This window comes from Microcaecilia unicolor, chromosome 4 (genome assembly GCF_901765095.1).
Source record: "Microcaecilia unicolor chromosome 4, aMicUni1.1, whole genome shotgun sequence".
NCBI classification, from domain to species: Eukaryota; Metazoa; Chordata; class Amphibia; order Gymnophiona; family Siphonopidae; genus Microcaecilia; species Microcaecilia unicolor.
The window spans coordinates 97,731,757-97,748,400 of record NC_044034.1 but is presented as its reverse complement, the minus strand read 5'-3'; the positions used below and the strand labels follow the sequence as shown (position 1 = coordinate 97,748,400).

Genomic DNA, 16,644 nt, shown 5'->3' with positions numbered 1-16,644 from the left:
ACATCACTGTCCTCATTATCCCCTCCCTTTTCACTTTCTGACTCACTGGGGGGGTCATCAAGAGCCAAATACCCAGCGCATGGCACAGGGCGCTTTGACTTTGATTTCTTCATTTTATCAGTCGCCCTTATGGGGCACAACGTGTCCCTGCTAGATTCATACGACGGGGGATTATTTCTTTCTGCCTCTTTTTGTATCCTATCTACATCAGCATGAAACAGATCTGCTGCTAAAGAAAATAAATTCCAAATTGTAAGATGCTTTTCTAAGCTGTTCTTCTTTTTCTTATTTTCTTGTATATATGTCAGGAGAGATAATAATTTTGGACGATCAAACGATCCATCCTGAGACCAGCTCAAAACAGAATCTTTTGCATCATATTTGATCCATTTCTCATGTATTTTTTCAATCTGTTTTTTTTCTAATGGGAATAATTCTATGACATGCTGCAAAGGGGAGCATTTTTTTGAACTATCTAAATCTAAATACATAGCATACACAGGAGGCTTTTCTTTCTTATCTGCCCCTTTCCCTTTCATTGTATTCTGACTATTACAATTTCTCCTATAAAGCCACAATCTACAAAAATATACTAATGCACTTAAACAAAGAAAATATACAAAAAAGAAAACTACAAAGCTAAACAAATATACCAGTAATAAAGTGTAAGCTTACTCACGCGTCTTCTTATTTCTCTTTTTAGCAAGCCCAGGAGTTATCACCTGTATGTCCACGTCAGTAGTTTGATCAATCCCACATCAGTGGAGCACAGAAATCAGGCGTAAACAACGCTTGCTTTACTTTCAATCCTGTAAAAAACTTCATTAACAACAACTTAATTTGTCCTTCGTCTCGCCTTCTCTTTTCCGTATGCGGCCTACTCCTACTCCTACTCCTGGCTGGCTCGCCACTTTTGTATAAAAGGATGCCGCCACTTTTGTAGAGAACGCCAGACGAATTTCATATTTAATATAAACAGTTTATTTACAATTGTTCTGAATAGCTCAATGGGCTATTGCAGGAAGCATTTCTTGATAAGCAATATACAAGCCAGAATGAATGATCAAAACAAAGCAATGTAAAGCAAAGAAATCAGGATGCTATATACAGACAAAGAAATCAGAGACAGACAAAGAAAAATTCAAAATGCTTGCTACCTCTTTGTTCCAATCTGATTTTATATCGTTCTTCTTTGGCATCTGACCAATTCTCTCATACAACATTCCTGTGCAAGTCTCTGAATACCACAAATTGTTAATCATGGGCAGAACATGCTACATCTGTTTTCCCTTATTCCACAGACTTTCTGGAGCCTGCCTTTAGCTGATGTGGGCCCCATCATGTCCCAGGAGATTTTAGTGTTGAAACAGCTAGCTCTGCATGTTCTTTGAAGCTTTCCACTCCTATTTTTTTATGCTTTTGTTCAACAAGATGAACCAAAATATTTTTTTCTGTGTATATCCTTAGTGGCCATTATTTGCGTCCACAGTTCTTGCAATGTAGTTTTAGTTTGAAATTCTAGTCTTGGAGCATCATTCTACTATTGCCAGTAAGACAGTATTTTCTACATTTGATTAACAGGAATATATTAATTTGAAAGTGAGTTTATGTCACTGGTGAAAGATGTGGTATACTGTATATACTTGAATATAAGCCTATCCGAGTATAAGCCGAGTTAACAGATTTCCCCTGAAAAAGGAGGAGGGACATAGTGTTGGGGAACACTTTGTGAGGACAACATGCCCCCCTCCCCAGCCTTCACCCAGTTTCTTTCACGCTCCCCTCCCACCCCTTGTTTACCTTTACAGCAGAACTCGGGCTCTGGATTTGTTCGCCTTCCTCAGTGCAGCCTCGAAGTCCTTGTCTTCCCTTGCACGGCCGGGCTCTGCAGATACTTGAGCTGCGCTGTGCAGGAAGTTGGGGAAGTCTTGCAGAACTTGAAACCAACGACTTCCCCCAACTTCCTACATGGCACAGCTCAAGTATCTGCAGAGCCTGGCTGTACAGGGGAAGACAAGGACTTTGAGGCTGCACCAAGGAAGGAGAAAAAACCCAGAGCCTGAGCCCTGCTGTAGAGGTAAATATGGGGGGAGAGAGGGGTGAGTCTGCATTTAAAAACTCAGGCAATGTTAAAAAGCACCTTATGTGTTTAAAATATCTTCTGACTCGACTAAGCTGAGACCCCAATGTTTGGGACTTTTTTGGGGGGCCCAAAAAGCTCAGCTTTTAGTTGAGTATATACAGGAAATATTTGCAATTTGCTTTGAAATATCAAATATTTGTTGTAATAGTTTTGATTTTTGTGTTCAATTTAAATATTGGTATGACTAGTATTCTAAATTATTTTCTTCTAAAGTATATGCCTGAGAACTTTTATAGGGTACACAGACAGATGTGCTAATAATATTGTTTCTTACAGTGGCTGTCACATAGGATTTATTTAGTAGTTTAAAATTGATGGCAAATCTTGTGTAGTGTTAAGGTTAAGCACACTGAAGTTGTTGGTGTTTTTTTGTTTTTAGTGCAGTAATCTTTAGTTGATTTTGTTGTATTATGCTTGTAAGAAAAATAGGGAAACTCTTTTGCTCAGATAAATGAATCTCTGACTACAAAGCACAACTTCTTTTCTTAACTGAAATTTACAGTCAAAAGTAGAAGGGTGTTAGTAACTTAAGTGAAATTTCACTTTTCTTTTTCATTGATTAACAGAACTGTAACATCAATGAAAATGCATGCAATGAAGAATTTGTCTTTGCATAAAGTTTATTTTCTTTTTCAACAATTTTTTTTTTTTGTTCCAGGTTCCAAAATACCTGTCACAGCAGTGGGCGAAAGCTACAGGCAGGGGTGAAGTAGGAAAATTGAAAATTGTTAAGTAAGTATTTTTAATTCAATTTTTAAAAAGTAGAAATATAACTACCTTTTTTTGTTTTTTGATCTTACAATTTCTTCCTGCATCTTTGGGCTTCCAGTGCAATTGGAATTGTGGCTGGAATCTGGCACCATGGGAGTAATTCTATAAAGGGCACCAATTAAAAATCATTGTTCAACGTTATTCTATAAAGAGTGCTCCGGGACAAGCGCTCTTTATAGACTAGCGTTGAGAGCCGAATTGCATGCTCGGTGTTGGGTGCGAGGACTTACTCCAGCCGAAACCAGATGTAAATCCTGGCACACAAGTTGGGAGCAGATCCCGCTATTCTTTTGTACATCATTTGTGAATGCCCCTGACCTGCATCTGGCCTTCTCATGGCCATGCCCCCTTATGAGTCGCACACGATTCAATTTAGGCACCCATTGTTACAGAATAGCGCTGCAGCCGGATTGGCACCTATATCATAATTAGTGCCAATTAAGTGCTTGGTAACTCCAATAATTAAATCATTGGAGCCCATTAACTATTTTGGGTGCCAATCTGAGATCTGCACCTTTTATAGAATCCTGGGACATATGTCATTGGTTACAATTCCCATTGAATTTGGTTTCGTATTTTATATCCCACACCCAACCTATTTTAGGCCAGTTGTTGCAGCAGTAACCTTCAGCTGGTGAATGTACCAGATTCTTATCAGAAACCTGCAGTCATGCCTTAGATCTATCTATGAAGTGTTTCCATTGCATGATAACTAACTTTTCATAGTTCATGAACATTACCTCACCAGTGTTCTCAGCCCTGGCCTAGTGGGGCAAGTAAAAGGCATGATCTGGGAATTGAATCTATTACTAACTACTTGTTGATAACATCAGCTTGCTTGATTATTAGTTCCTATTTTGGTTTATATTTCTAGGGTTCCTTTCTTTTTTTTTTCCTCATATGATTATGTTTTTACATTTTGACTAAGACGAATGCTTCCTACATTAAAATCACACTTTACTTTTTAAGAGATATGTTTACTAAGACACGTTAGTATTTTTAACGCATTAAACGCTAATGCGCCAATACATTCCTATAGGCACATTAGCGTTTGGAGTGGAGTGGAGACGTGGCCTAGTGGTTAGAGCACCGGTCTTGCAATCCAGAGGTGGCCAGTTCAAATCCCGCTGCTGCTTCTTGTGATCTTTTTGAAATAATGGATTTCAGCTCAATCATTGGACCATGCATGGCCAGTCTGATTTACAGGAGATCCAAACTGAGTGTGAATTCCTATCGCAACCCAGAAAAGTGTGAGCAAAATCCAAATAAATAAAATAAACCATGCATTGTGGTCAGTTTTTCCTTTTGTCATGGGAAAGAAAGGTCACCACCCGTTGATTTTTCAGGTTGACAAAGTGCAGAATCAATAGCAACTCCTGGAAGACTGTTTCCTAGGGCCACCTCAGATTGAGGAAGAGTCTGCTACTATAGTCTGCCCTTGGGAACCCTAAAATATCAACAGGAAGTGGAAAAGCAAAGATAATAGAAACAGTATACCTTGGACTGAGTTATAATTTTATTTATTGGAATTTATTAACCGCCTTTATGAAGAGATTTACCCAAGGCGACGTACAGCAGGTATAGTTTAACATGAAACTTTTGTTAACAGCATAACAATAGTAAAATAACCAAGAATAAACATAAATACAATAAATGAGGTAAACCTAAATGCCGAAATAAATAATCCAGGGCTACCTGTTCTTCTCAGAGATGTGCCTTAGTTGAAGTAGTCTGGTCTTGGTTTATTAGTTGCTTAAACCATCTGTGGGTCCACTGATAAAATAAACCAATAACTAAGCAAAGCTTTGTCAAAGTATCAAATGCATAAACAATCTTTCAAGCTGAAGACTCCTATGTTTGTAAATCTTATGTTGGATATCTAATTAAATATCCTATTAGATATCCAACATAAGATTTACAAACATATGAACCTTCAGCTCCACTGATAGGATAAGTCATGGAAAACCTTTTTTTTTTTTTTAACTAGGTTTGAAACTTGAAAAAGAGGTAGGTGCCTTACACCAGGGAAACCTATGATATGGTAAATTTGTCAGCTAGTGTTACAGAAGCAGGCTACAGACAGATTTTCTGGGAATGGTTCTTTTGAGGCAAGGAGGCACACTAGGTATCTTGATCTTGATGGGATGTGGTCTAAATTAGAGATTTTGTTCCTTTATTGCTACTTTTTATATAATGAGTGCATCTTCAAGTTGCTTCTGATTTTTCCATTATCATTAAGTTTGTTGTTTGGATATAAACTAATTAAATCCTTATAAATAAACTAAAAAAAAAAAAAAACTAAGTCCAGTCTTAGTTTTATGTTACGTACTAGCCGTACGGGCTAGTAAAGGAAAGGGGGGGGGTTGAAAGGCCCCCACTGGAGTCCCCTCCGCCACCCCTCCACCCGGGCCGGGTACCTGGCTTCACTATTCAAACCGCCGAAATGCAGTACACAGGTCATCTGAGCTGCCGTTGGCCTTCCTTCTTCTCTGTGTGTGTTCCGCCCTCGTGTGACGTAACGTCGGCGAGGGCGGGACACAGGCAGGTAAGGAAGGCCAACGGCAGCTCAGATGAGCTGTGTGCTGCGTTCCGGCGGTTTGAATAGTGAAGCCAGGTACCCGGGCCGGGTGGAGGGTGGGTGGCGTCGGAGACTCCGGGTGGGTGGGGGGAGCGGTAGCGGCAACCCTGGGGGGGGGAGCGGTGGCGACAGCGGTTCCCTCACTCGCAGGTGCGCAGGTTCCCTCTCTATCACGCCCCCGTCATCACGTATTGACGCGGGGGCGGGCAATGTTTGTTGATAACACCCAAGAATTTTGCAGTTGGGCACAACTTTAGTGCTAAAATTTCCTTTGTAAATATTTGGTGAGGTATATAGAGATGTGGTTATAATTTCTCCGTTACATTTTTAGGTGACCCAAAGTGGTCTAGGAAGGCCGAAGTACTTTGGTCTTCTCAACATAATATGCCTCCTTAGATTGGGTTTCTGTCTGTACCTCTCTTTCCAAAACTTTTTTTTTTTTATTATAGCTTTCTTGGTCTCTCCTCATGTATTTCTTGAATCTTCTATTCTGTGAGCTGTAGTTATTGAGAATTTTATTTTCCTTGTAATTATTTCTTAACCCTTGTTATATGGGAACTGGGAAAGAGAATGGTTATCTCAATATATTTCTGCTCAGGTTATTATGTTATTTGTGATGAGAAAAAAAGAGTATACTTTAGAAGAAATGCAGGAAAGTGAAGATATTTTATGGAGTGTAGATAGCTCCATGGTATAAATGCAGAGAAGGCAAGTCTGTTTAAATTGAATGGAAGCTCTGCAACGGGAGATCATAGGTGAAATATTTCTTTACAGCCTTACAGTGGAGGTGAACAAGATAAGGACTGAAGACATGGGACAAGTGCAGAATATCTCTGAGGGGGGAGGTATTATGGATCTTAATAATGGGGAGGGAAGGGATTATGGAGCTTAATAGCTGGGATGGATGGGCAGACTGGCTAGGTCTTTTGGTCTGAATCTGCTATTTTCTGTTTCATTTGCATACTGCATTATTGCTATTTTAATTGTGATAAATGTGCTATTGTTAGTGTTTTTCAGTGAAAAGAACATACTAAAATTGAAAAGACAAAGAAACTAAGACCAGTGAGGAAGCTATAGCACTTAGTAATTATGTTGCCATTTTTACCAGTCTAAATACTTATGGTTGTTAATGCCACTTAAATATTTTAGAATATGTTTCCTCACTTTTAGGAGAGTGGAAAGAGGGAATAATCCAAGGTATACATTTAAGTTTAACTTCCATAGAAATGGTAATTTTTTTTTATTACTTATTTTGCAGAAGTCAAGGAAAGACAGAGGTGAGTAGTATCTTAATATTACAACTGTAATGTAGGGGCCGTTAAGCTTAGTGCACTCTAACGGATAGTAGTGTCTACTATGTGGCCCACAGCTATATAACATAGAATGTGCAGCATTTAGTGCAAGCCTATTCTGTTGATGCATGCTAAGCTTTAGTAAAATGGCCCCTTATTTACCATATCTACTATAATAAAACTCACCCTCAACGTTCTGAAGACAACGTTCTGAAGTCACTCAGTCACTCCCTGAAGGGTTCATGGATTCATGGTGGTGAAGCCATAACACTGACCATGTCTCTCTGCCCCTGCCCTCGCATGACGGACCAATCAGAAAAAACACCCTCAACATTCTGAAACACAAAGGACCATCACAACACCGTTCCCAGGCAACACTAGGCAACGTAAGACGGACCAATCAGAGGAAACTACGTGACAATAAGGGAGGAGCATTCCCCAGCAGAATGGCTCATTATCTGTGCAGCACGGAGAGCACAGAACCACCGCTGGAACGAGAGAAGAATATTCCTACTGTGGGTATGTGCAAAAATAGACCGGGGGAGGGGGGAGAAATTTTTTAATGCCTAATGCCAGTACTGAAGAGTGCCAGAGGGCCTATAGCACAGACTATATTTGGGATCGCTTGACATGGAGTCAGAGTAGCTGGAAAGCAACGTGCCCGTCACCATCTGGGACGTGGGCAAACAGGACAAGCTGCGGCCCAGCTGGAAGGATTACCCGCGACCCAGGCAGCAGCAAACAGCGACCAAGGACAGCACAGCACATCCCCCAACCCCCAAGCAAAAAAACAAAACAAAAAAAGACACACATCAACAACCTGCACACACACGGCACCCTCACACACACACACACACACACAAAATAACTCTGTGACACATACACACACACACAAAAAAAGCCACATGCTAGCACCCGTTTCATTGGTTTCGGAAACGGGCCTTTTTTACTAGTGTATTATATAAACGATTATAAATCGTGTTAAAGGCAATCACCCAGCCATTGAGCTGTTTTAATCCAGTGATACATCTGCAGGTCCTCTTTAAGAATAAACTGTCTCTTTTTAAAGAAGGCAAAGATTGTTGATTATGTTGGGGAGTGAGCAGGATATTGTTTATTGGCTTGTAAAGTACAGTGGTTTGGAGAGGCACAATAGACTACTGCTGCGCTAGTAAGAGCTTTTTATAACTTTTGCACAGGTCATTAAGAGGATAATTTTATAAAGGATTTTGCACATATAAAATATATTTTTAATGTGGAGAAAGATATCTTATAAAATTGTACAACTGTATATGTGTAAAAGTTAGGCACACAGACTATTCCTCTTTTATGCATTCAGCGTGTAGGCATGCTTGTGGATATAGTTTGGTCAGAGCCAGGGTGGAATTATGATAATGTACATTGTATTTTATAAAATGCCCACATAGAGTACACATGCAAATTCACTCTTTTTTTTTTTTAAGAGCATTGACATTTGTATGCTATTAAAGCTTGTCTTGAGAGCCTATTGTATAAAGGCATACAAGCACCTCTGTTGCTTTTATATAAAACTAGTAAAAAAGGCCCATTTCTGTTAGAAATGAAACGGGCGCTAGCAAGGTTTTCCTTGGAGTGTATGTTTCAGAAAGAGCGTGTGTGAGAGATGGAGCGTGTGTGTCAGAGAGAGAATGTGAGAGAGAGACAGAGTGTATGTGTTTGTGCGAGAGAGAGAGAGTGTGTGAGAGACAGTGTTTGTGTTTCTGTGTGACACTGTGTGAGAGAGAGGGACAAAGACAGTGAGTGTGTGAGTGAGAGTGTATGTGGTAGACAGAGAATGAGTGACTGCGTGTGTGGTGTGAGGAACCCCCTCCCTCTCCCCTGCCCCCTTGCAGCCAGGCATGTGCAGCGACCCTCCTCTCCCCGTGTTCCCCCTGCAGCCACTCATGTCCAGCATCCCCCTGCAGCCACCCATGCCCATCAACCCTCCTCTCTCAGGCCCCCCCCCCTCAGCATCCCTCCTGTCCCCCTGCAGGCATGCATGTGCAGCGTTCCTCCTCTCTCCCCTGTCCCCCCTGCAGCCAGCCATGTCCAGCGACCCTTCTGTCCCCCTGCCCGCCCTGCAGTGTCCGTCCTGTATCCCCTGTCCCCCTTGCAGGCACCCATGTGGTGTGTGGAGCCCCATCCCTATCTCTCTGTTCCCTGCCCCCCCTGCAGCCACCCATGTGCAGCGACCCTCCCCTCCCCCTGCTTCCTTCCAGCCACCCATGTCCAGCGAGACCCCCCTTCCCCCCCCCAGCCGGCGCAGCACCCAAAGAAAGCCCCTTGTCCCCCCCCCTTTGCGCATCACCCGACCCCCCCCCACCGTGGCACATCACCAAGCCCCTCCCCCCTCATCAACCCCCTTGCCACCCGCAACCGCTAATACAAACTGTGGCCGGCGGCTGCTGCTTCTGCTATTCAGCAGCAGCAGCCCGTACATAAAGAAAACCAAAAAAAAAAATCCTCCTAAAACGCACCTCCGTTGAGAAGCATCTCACATTGGCTGAAGTCTCAGCATGCGCTCCTCCTCTCCCCTCTGACGTCTCGGCGTTTCTTCGGGGTCTTCCGGCAGGGGCACTGACGTTGAGGGGAGAGGAGGAGCGGCTGCAAAGACGTTAGCCAATGTGAGATGGTTCTCCACGGAGGTGCGTTTTAGGAGGTTTTTTTGTTTGTTTTCTTTATGTACGGGCTGCTGAATAGAAGCAGCAGCAGCCGCTGCACAGAGTTTGTATTAACGGTCGCGGGTGGCAAGGCGGTCGATGTGGGGGGGAGGGGTTGGGTGATGCGGCGAGGAGGGAAGGGGGTAGGGGCTTTCTGATGCCCCGTTGCACGGGTTGTTGTAGCGATGCGGCAGGGGGGCACTTAGAGGTGCACCGTCGAGGCTGTTTGTGTGTGTGTGTTTGTATGTGTGTGTGTGTGTTTGTGTGTGTGTGCGTTTCTGTGTGCGTTTGTGTTTGCGTGTGTGTTTGTGTGTGTGTGTGCGTTTGTGTGTGTGTTTGCATTTGTGTGTGTGTGTGTGTGTGTGTTTGCGTGTGTTTGTGTGTGTGTGTTTGTGTTTGCGTGTGTGTCTTTGTGTGTGTGTTTGCGTGTGTGTCTTTGTGTGTGTGTTTGCGTGTGTGTCTGTGTGTGTGTTTGCGTGTGTGTGTGTTTGTGTGTTTGTGTGTGTTTGCATGTGTGTTTGTGTGTTTATGTGTGTTTGCATGTGTGTGTTTGCGTGTGTGTGTTTGTGTGTATGTGTTTGCGTGTGTGTGTTTGCGTGTTTGCGTGTGTATGTGTGTTTGTGTGTGTTTGCGTTTGTGTGTGTGTGTGTTTGCGTTTGTGTGTGTGTGTGTTTGTGTTTGTGTGTGTGTGGATGTTTGCGCTTGTGTGTGTGTGTGTTTGCGTGTGTGTGTGTGTTTGCGTGTGTGTGTGTGTTTGCATGTGTGTGTGTGTGTGTTTGCATGTGTGTGTGTTTGCGTTTGCGCGTGTGTGTTTGTGTGTTTGCGTGTTTATGTGTGTGTGTGTGTGTGTGTTTGTGTGTGTTTATGTGTGTTTATGTGTGTGCGTTTATGTGTGTGTGTGTTTATGTGTGTTTATGTGTGTGCGTTTATGTGTGTGTGTGTTTATGTGTGTTTATGTGTGTGCGTTTATGTGTGTGTGTGTTTATGTGTGTGTTTATGTGTGTTTATGTGTTTATGTGTGTGTTTATGTGTGTTTGCGTTTGTGTGTGTTTGCGTTTGTGTGTGTGTGTGTTTGTGTGTGTGTGGATGTTTGCGCTTGTGTGTGTGTGTGTTTGCATGTGTGTGTGTGTGTGTGTATGTTTGCGTTTGTGTGTGTGTGTATGTGTGTGTGTGTTTGTGTGTATGTGTGTGTGTGTTTGTGTGTATGTGTGTGCGTTTATGTGTGTGTATGTGTTTGTGTGTGTGTGTGTGGGGGGGGGGGTTGCGGGTGGCTTGTGTGGTTGGGGAGCTTGCCAGCAGTCTGTAGCGATTCTTAGGCAGGGAGAGGAGTACGGAAACACTCCCCCTGCCTGGGTCGTTGTTTGTTGGAGGGGGTTGCCAGTTGGTAGGGGTGCCTTTATGGATCCCTTTACTCTCTGTGTTCCGCCCTTGAAGGCGGGGCAGAGAGACATGGTGAGTTGGATGGCTTCACCACCATGAACTTACGAACTGTTTAGGGATTTTGCAGATGGCTTCAGCAGGTTGTCTTCAGAATGTTGAGGTAGCGTTTTATGTACAGATGGGGCGTGGCTGAGGGCGGGTCTATGAGTGAGGGTGACTGGTCCTAGCCTATGAAGACTACAGGATTTTTGTGCTTCTCTGCCTTGGAGTGAGCTTCTCTGCCTTGGAGTGAGCTTCAGAACGTTCAAGGTGGGATTTATTACTATAGATAGGCTTAAAATGAGCACCTTTGTAGACTTCTCATATAAACGTCCTCTTATAAAATTACACCCTAAGGGCCTTATTCTATAAAGGTTATGCTCCTAAATTACAAGCATAGTCTATTTTGGAGCACAGAGTATGTTCGTAATTTAGGAGCATAACCTTATAGAATAAGGCCCTAAGTGGGAAAAGGGTGAAAGGAAGGAACAAAGATGGCGTCTTTCCATTGCATAAGGTCATTTGGAATATGGGTATTGGTTTTGAGTATTTATCTTCTAAAAGGGTATCCAAGGTTGGCTCAGTGGCATTAATGTTTACAGTGACAAGCTGTCACCTGTGTAGTAAAGCCCCAAGATTCTGCACAATTGTGGTGAGCAGAGACCAACAAATTGAAAAGAATTGAGGCCAGAATAGGGGCCTGTGGAACACTACTGGTGTGAGAGCAGGTGAAGGAGAAAGATTCCCAGTCTATTCCTAAAAGTCTGATCACTCAAGAAGAATGCAGACAATATAAGTACTGTCCTCTTTGGCCAGACTAATGAAAGTGAGTAAGTTGAAAGACATGATCAATGAGATTAAAGGCAGGGCAGGTAACATAGATTTCCCTGAATCCAGTGCCTAAACAAAAACCATGGGAATTTCCTGACCCAATTGCTTTGTTGAAAACCTTCTTATTTAGTGACTTCCTCGCCACTGTTGGTGATTTGTTATTCTTTTAGTTAGTTTGCTGTTTCAGAATGAGTCCTCTTACTGCTTGGATGTTTTTACCTATTATTGTTTTGTATTTTCATTATAGTTCTCTTATTGTAATTTGCTTTATATTTTGATGTAAGCCACATTAAACCCAAACTTGTTTGGGATACTGCAGGGTACAAATGCCATAAATAAATAAGGGGAGAGCTGACTGCAGTAGCAGTGATAATTTAGAGGCATTTTTATTACCAGAAGCCCTCTTCAGCAGGAATGTTCAGGGAATGCCTTTGTTCCCATGGTGGGAATGACATAATGTAGAGGTCAGTGCTGCAGGTGAGGCTTTCAAGGGCGCCACAGGGGGACCTACAATTGTTCTAAGGTAACAATTTTGTCAACCTCTTGTAGAGCCTAAGGCAGGTTCTTTCTGGGCTTGGCCCCTGCCCTTTGTGGGGCATGCATGTGTCTCGGGCTGTGGCTGAGGACCAGGATCTTGAGGGGCCTTGTGATAGTAGTAAGTATCCGAGGTCTTCTGGTTGTGGATCTGGACATTGCTCTGTCCTCTATGGAGGAACTTTAGGGAGCAGAGAGTACAGATAGTAATTGACACCCCCCTGGGAGACACCTCAACAAAGTCAAGTCCAGGGGACCCTTCCCAGAGGAAGGGGGACAGTTCCCCAGTAGTTAGATTCACTGGGAGGAGTTAGTCGCTTATTAATCAAGTTATCTCCAGGGCTTCGTAGGAGCAGATTTCTGATTGTGATCCTGCCTTGGAGAGTTTGAGAAAACCTGCTAAGACATTTTAGATTTCACTTGTTCCTTCTCAAATGAAATGTGCTTATGCACTTGTGTCCTTGAATAAGACACAGTGCGACACTGTTCCACCCACTCCCTCTTAAGCTTCTTGTGCTCCAGCTCTGTGAAGTGTGTCTCTAGTATCTAAAAAAAAAAAAAAAAGCCACATGGGTTTTGAGTCTATTTAACAGTGTCAAAATTTGTCTCCACTTCATTGATGAGTGATGCCTTCCACATTTATCTTAGCCAGGATCCCAGTTATAATTTCATTTACCCCTGTTCAAATTTTGCAGGATTTAGCATCCCCCAGTCCAGGTGCCACCCCCACCCCTATTTTTTTTTAGGCTTTTCTCACATCCTCGCCATCATTTATGAACCTCTGTCCTCTCATTCCTCCATCCCCCTTTCTCCACATACTATCGATGTTCATACCATCCTTCTACCCTTTAGCCCCTCTTCCCACCCCTAGGGCCTCTTCCCAGCCATATCTACCTTTGCCTTGCCAAAGAAGAGCCTGGTAGGCTGTTCCTCATCTCCTAACCCTCAACCCTCCTTTTCTATAATTCCATGAGTTCTTATTCCCTTCCTGATCTGTACTGTTCTCCTGTTCCTGCCTCTCCTTCCATTATTCCTAATAAAAGAACCTAATCTTACATTAACCAGCAGCTGACATTGCCACTGTGCATAATATGTCCAGGTCTAGGTGGTGATGTTTCCTTGTTATTGGCTGCTCTTGCCAGGCCAAGGTTCCCCTGGATTTGTCATGCCATCCAGCTTCCTGTCCTTGTTATGTTAGTTGTGCTACTTCTTTGCTTCCATGTAGCCAATCTAAACCACCTCAGAGCTTCTGCCTCTGCCATTTCATTATTTCAATTTCTATTACACCTTTATGTTATTATATGTTGTTTGTCAGACCAGATGTCCAAATTTATGTTGGTTAGGTGTCAAAACATGTGTTGGGCTTCTGATGCAAGTTTTGAATTGATTATATTTTGCTCTGCAGACTTAGGCTCCTATTGTTTTTACTGTATATGTTCGGAGTAGTATAATTTTATTTCTATATATTGCTAGTTTTTACAGTTGCTCATTTTTATGGTTGTACCATCCCTTCAGATTCCACACTTCCACTAAATTGACCACTGTGGTGTTCCCATAAACTGCCTGCTATAAGAAGAGGGTAATCTCCTTCCACAGTCCAGCTCAATTAATCTAGTTCAGAATCAGGAAAGGGGCCAGGGCTTCTACTCCAGGTCCTTCCTAGTCCCCAAGAAGACAGAAGGCTTGCATCCTGCATTAGATCTTAAAAATCTCGGCTTTTGCAAAGAAACGTTTAAGGTGAGCACTCTTCTCTCCATCCTCCCCCATTTGAAGAAGAAAGACTGGCTGTGCTAATTGGATCTCAACAATGTTTATACACACATTCTGAACCATTCATGTGTATTGACTATTATCAGTAGAAAGCCCTCTATTTTGGCTTCTCATTGGTCCCTAAAATTTTCACCAAATGGTCTGTAGTGATAGCTGCTCACTTGAATAGATAGCATCAGCTAGTCTTACCATACTCTAACTGGCCTCTTTAGAGAACCTGGCTCTAGCTCTTAGAGAAGAAACAATTTGCTTGCTACAGAGCCCAGGGTTCGTGATCAGATTTAAGAAATTGGCAGTCCAACTGATAAGCAAGATTTGTTCATAGAAGCCATTCTGGGCAAAGTTCAAGCAAAAACATTTTTGCTATAGGACAGATTCTGCCCTCCAGTGGTAAAAGGAATCGAATGACATTTTGAGCAAAATTGGGTTAATGGTATATCTGACTTTTTGGGAAGGAAGTTCTATATATGCATGTAATTCTGCTTGAACTGAATGTTGTAGAGGGTCCTGTTTGTGAAAGTTTACCTGTTAGCATAAAGTACTTACTGCTGTTCCAAATATGTTATATTATCTGGTTCTTATAACCCGCCAACTCTCCCAAAAAGAATTCAAGGCGAGGTAACAAAAAAAACAGAACTGAAACATACCAGGATGTCACATAAAATGGAAACAAAAAAAAAAACAGACTAAAAAAATTAAACAAGATTACTTCTAATTCAGCCTAATCTAGAAAACAGATGCATTTTTAACGCCTTTTGAAATGGAAAAAGATTTCTTAAAAAAACGAATCTGCACTGGCAAATTATTCCAAAACAGCAGAATACCAGAAAACATTGCTTTTTGTATTCCTAAAAATATGAGTGTTGCCACTTGCTTCCTTTTGCCATTGGATGGGCTCAATTTCAAAGTATATGGACATCTCAAAATGGCAAAAAAAAAAACCATCCAACTGCGAAAGACGTCCAATTCGCAATTTTTGAAAGGCACATTCCTTAGCATCAGCAGCAGATGAATCCAGGAACTGGTGGGTTGTATCCGCCTACCAGCAGGTGGAGATAGAGAAACACTGAAGAGAAATCAGTGACTCTGGACGTCCAGCTCCTTGTCACCTCAGTATATCTCTATCTCCAGCAGGTGGTGGACGGATTCCTTCCAGCTCGTGAATTCTTTGGGGGCTCCTAGGCATTTATGCTAGTTGAGCTTGGGGGCCTCTGGCTGCGGGTGCTAACCTTGAGGACATACTTGTTTGGCAGGTCTCTGTCCTACCCCGTTTCCCCCTGGCTCTCTGTGGGCTCCCTGCTGTAGCTGCTTAAAAAAAAAAAAGCCTTTCCTCACAACCTTGCAGCTTTAAACTGGCAAAAAAAAAAAGAGCCTCTCTTCAGCGTGCTTGTAAGTGCTGTACCTTTTTTGGCAAGAGTTTGCTGGGTTAAAAGGGAGCAAGGGAGCGCCATCTTGGCTCACTTTGAGAGTCATCGCCACCTTCAGAGCCTCTTTTCAGCCAGTTAAGCTCTGGTGAGTGCTTCTTTGCCTTTACTTTCAACGGCTGTGTGTAGGCACGCTTTAGGTGCATGCTTTCTGTGATGGCGGCAGAGGTGGTTAAAGGGTGTTCCCGCTGCGGCTCTCGTTCCGCAGCGGGCACCTGTGTTGCACATTGCGCAAATGCTGTCTCTCCTGCTGAAGGGCCCATTGAGGCCGTTGGGGAATCTTCCCGTGTGGCGGCCATGGCACTGGAGGCAATTGCATCTTTTTCTTCTTTGGAGTCTACTCGCCTTGCCGGTTCTGCTGCTGTGGGTGTTTCTAGTGCAGGGGTTATTTCGGGCTCTGTTGCAGCTCCTAGCGTTGCTATGAATGATTTGGATTTTTTCCCAGATTTTATTCTTCTCTTGCACCAGGCATATTTATTCAAGAGGGGTTTTCCTTCTGGGTCCCTTCCCCCTCCTCAACCAGCACTTGAAGCCAGGGACATCCTTGGTAGTCAGGGTGATTTTAGTTCTTTTATTCCTTTGGAGGACCCTGCGGTGAAGCGAAGGAGGTTGGGGTCATTCCCGGATGGTGGGTCCATGGCTTCTCATTGTCCTGCTTCCATGGTGGCTGGATCTGTAGATTCTGCTAAGCCTTCTAAACTTGATTTTGAGAATGGGGAGCCTGCAATGGGGGAATTGGATGACCCTACGGCGGTTCGGATTTTTCATTGTGATGAACTACCCTCTTTGATTTCTGATGCATTGGCTGCGGTGAATATTTCTGATCCTGAAATACAATCGGCAGCCTCTATCAATCTTAAGATGGCGAGCAAGCGGAAACCCGTGAAGGCTTTTCCGATGCATGAATCTATTCAGGAATTAATCTCCGCTCAATGGTCTGACCCAGAGAGTGGATTTAAGTGGTGAGGGCTATGGCGCGACTTTATCCAGTAGCCGCTTCTACGTTAGAATCCTTTTCCTTGCCTAAAGTGGACGCGTTGGTTACTGCGGTTACTAAGAAAACTACTCTCCTGGTGGGAGGCAGTGTAGCTCTCAAAGACATGCAGGACAGGCGTCTTGAAGCTTCCCTTAAGCGTTCTTTTGAGGTGGCAATTTTAGCTTTACAGGGCTCCATTAGCAGATGCTATGCCAGAGCTTGTCTTTC

General features: G+C 43.1%; 1 protein-coding gene across 1 annotated transcript in view; it reads left to right on the top strand.

Moving 5' to 3' along the window:
- The window catches only part of GTF2F2 (general transcription factor IIF subunit 2), a 231,303-nt gene that overhangs the window by 29,729 nt on the left and 184,930 nt on the right, over window positions 1-16,644 (top strand). Inside the window, exons 2-3 of the mRNA XM_030200520.1 lie at window positions 2,802-2,875; window positions 6,751-6,769. Coding sequence (XP_030056380.1) covers window positions 2,802-2,875; window positions 6,751-6,769 — 93 coding nt within the window. The remainder of the gene's footprint in view (window positions 1-2,801; window positions 2,876-6,750; window positions 6,770-16,644) is intronic.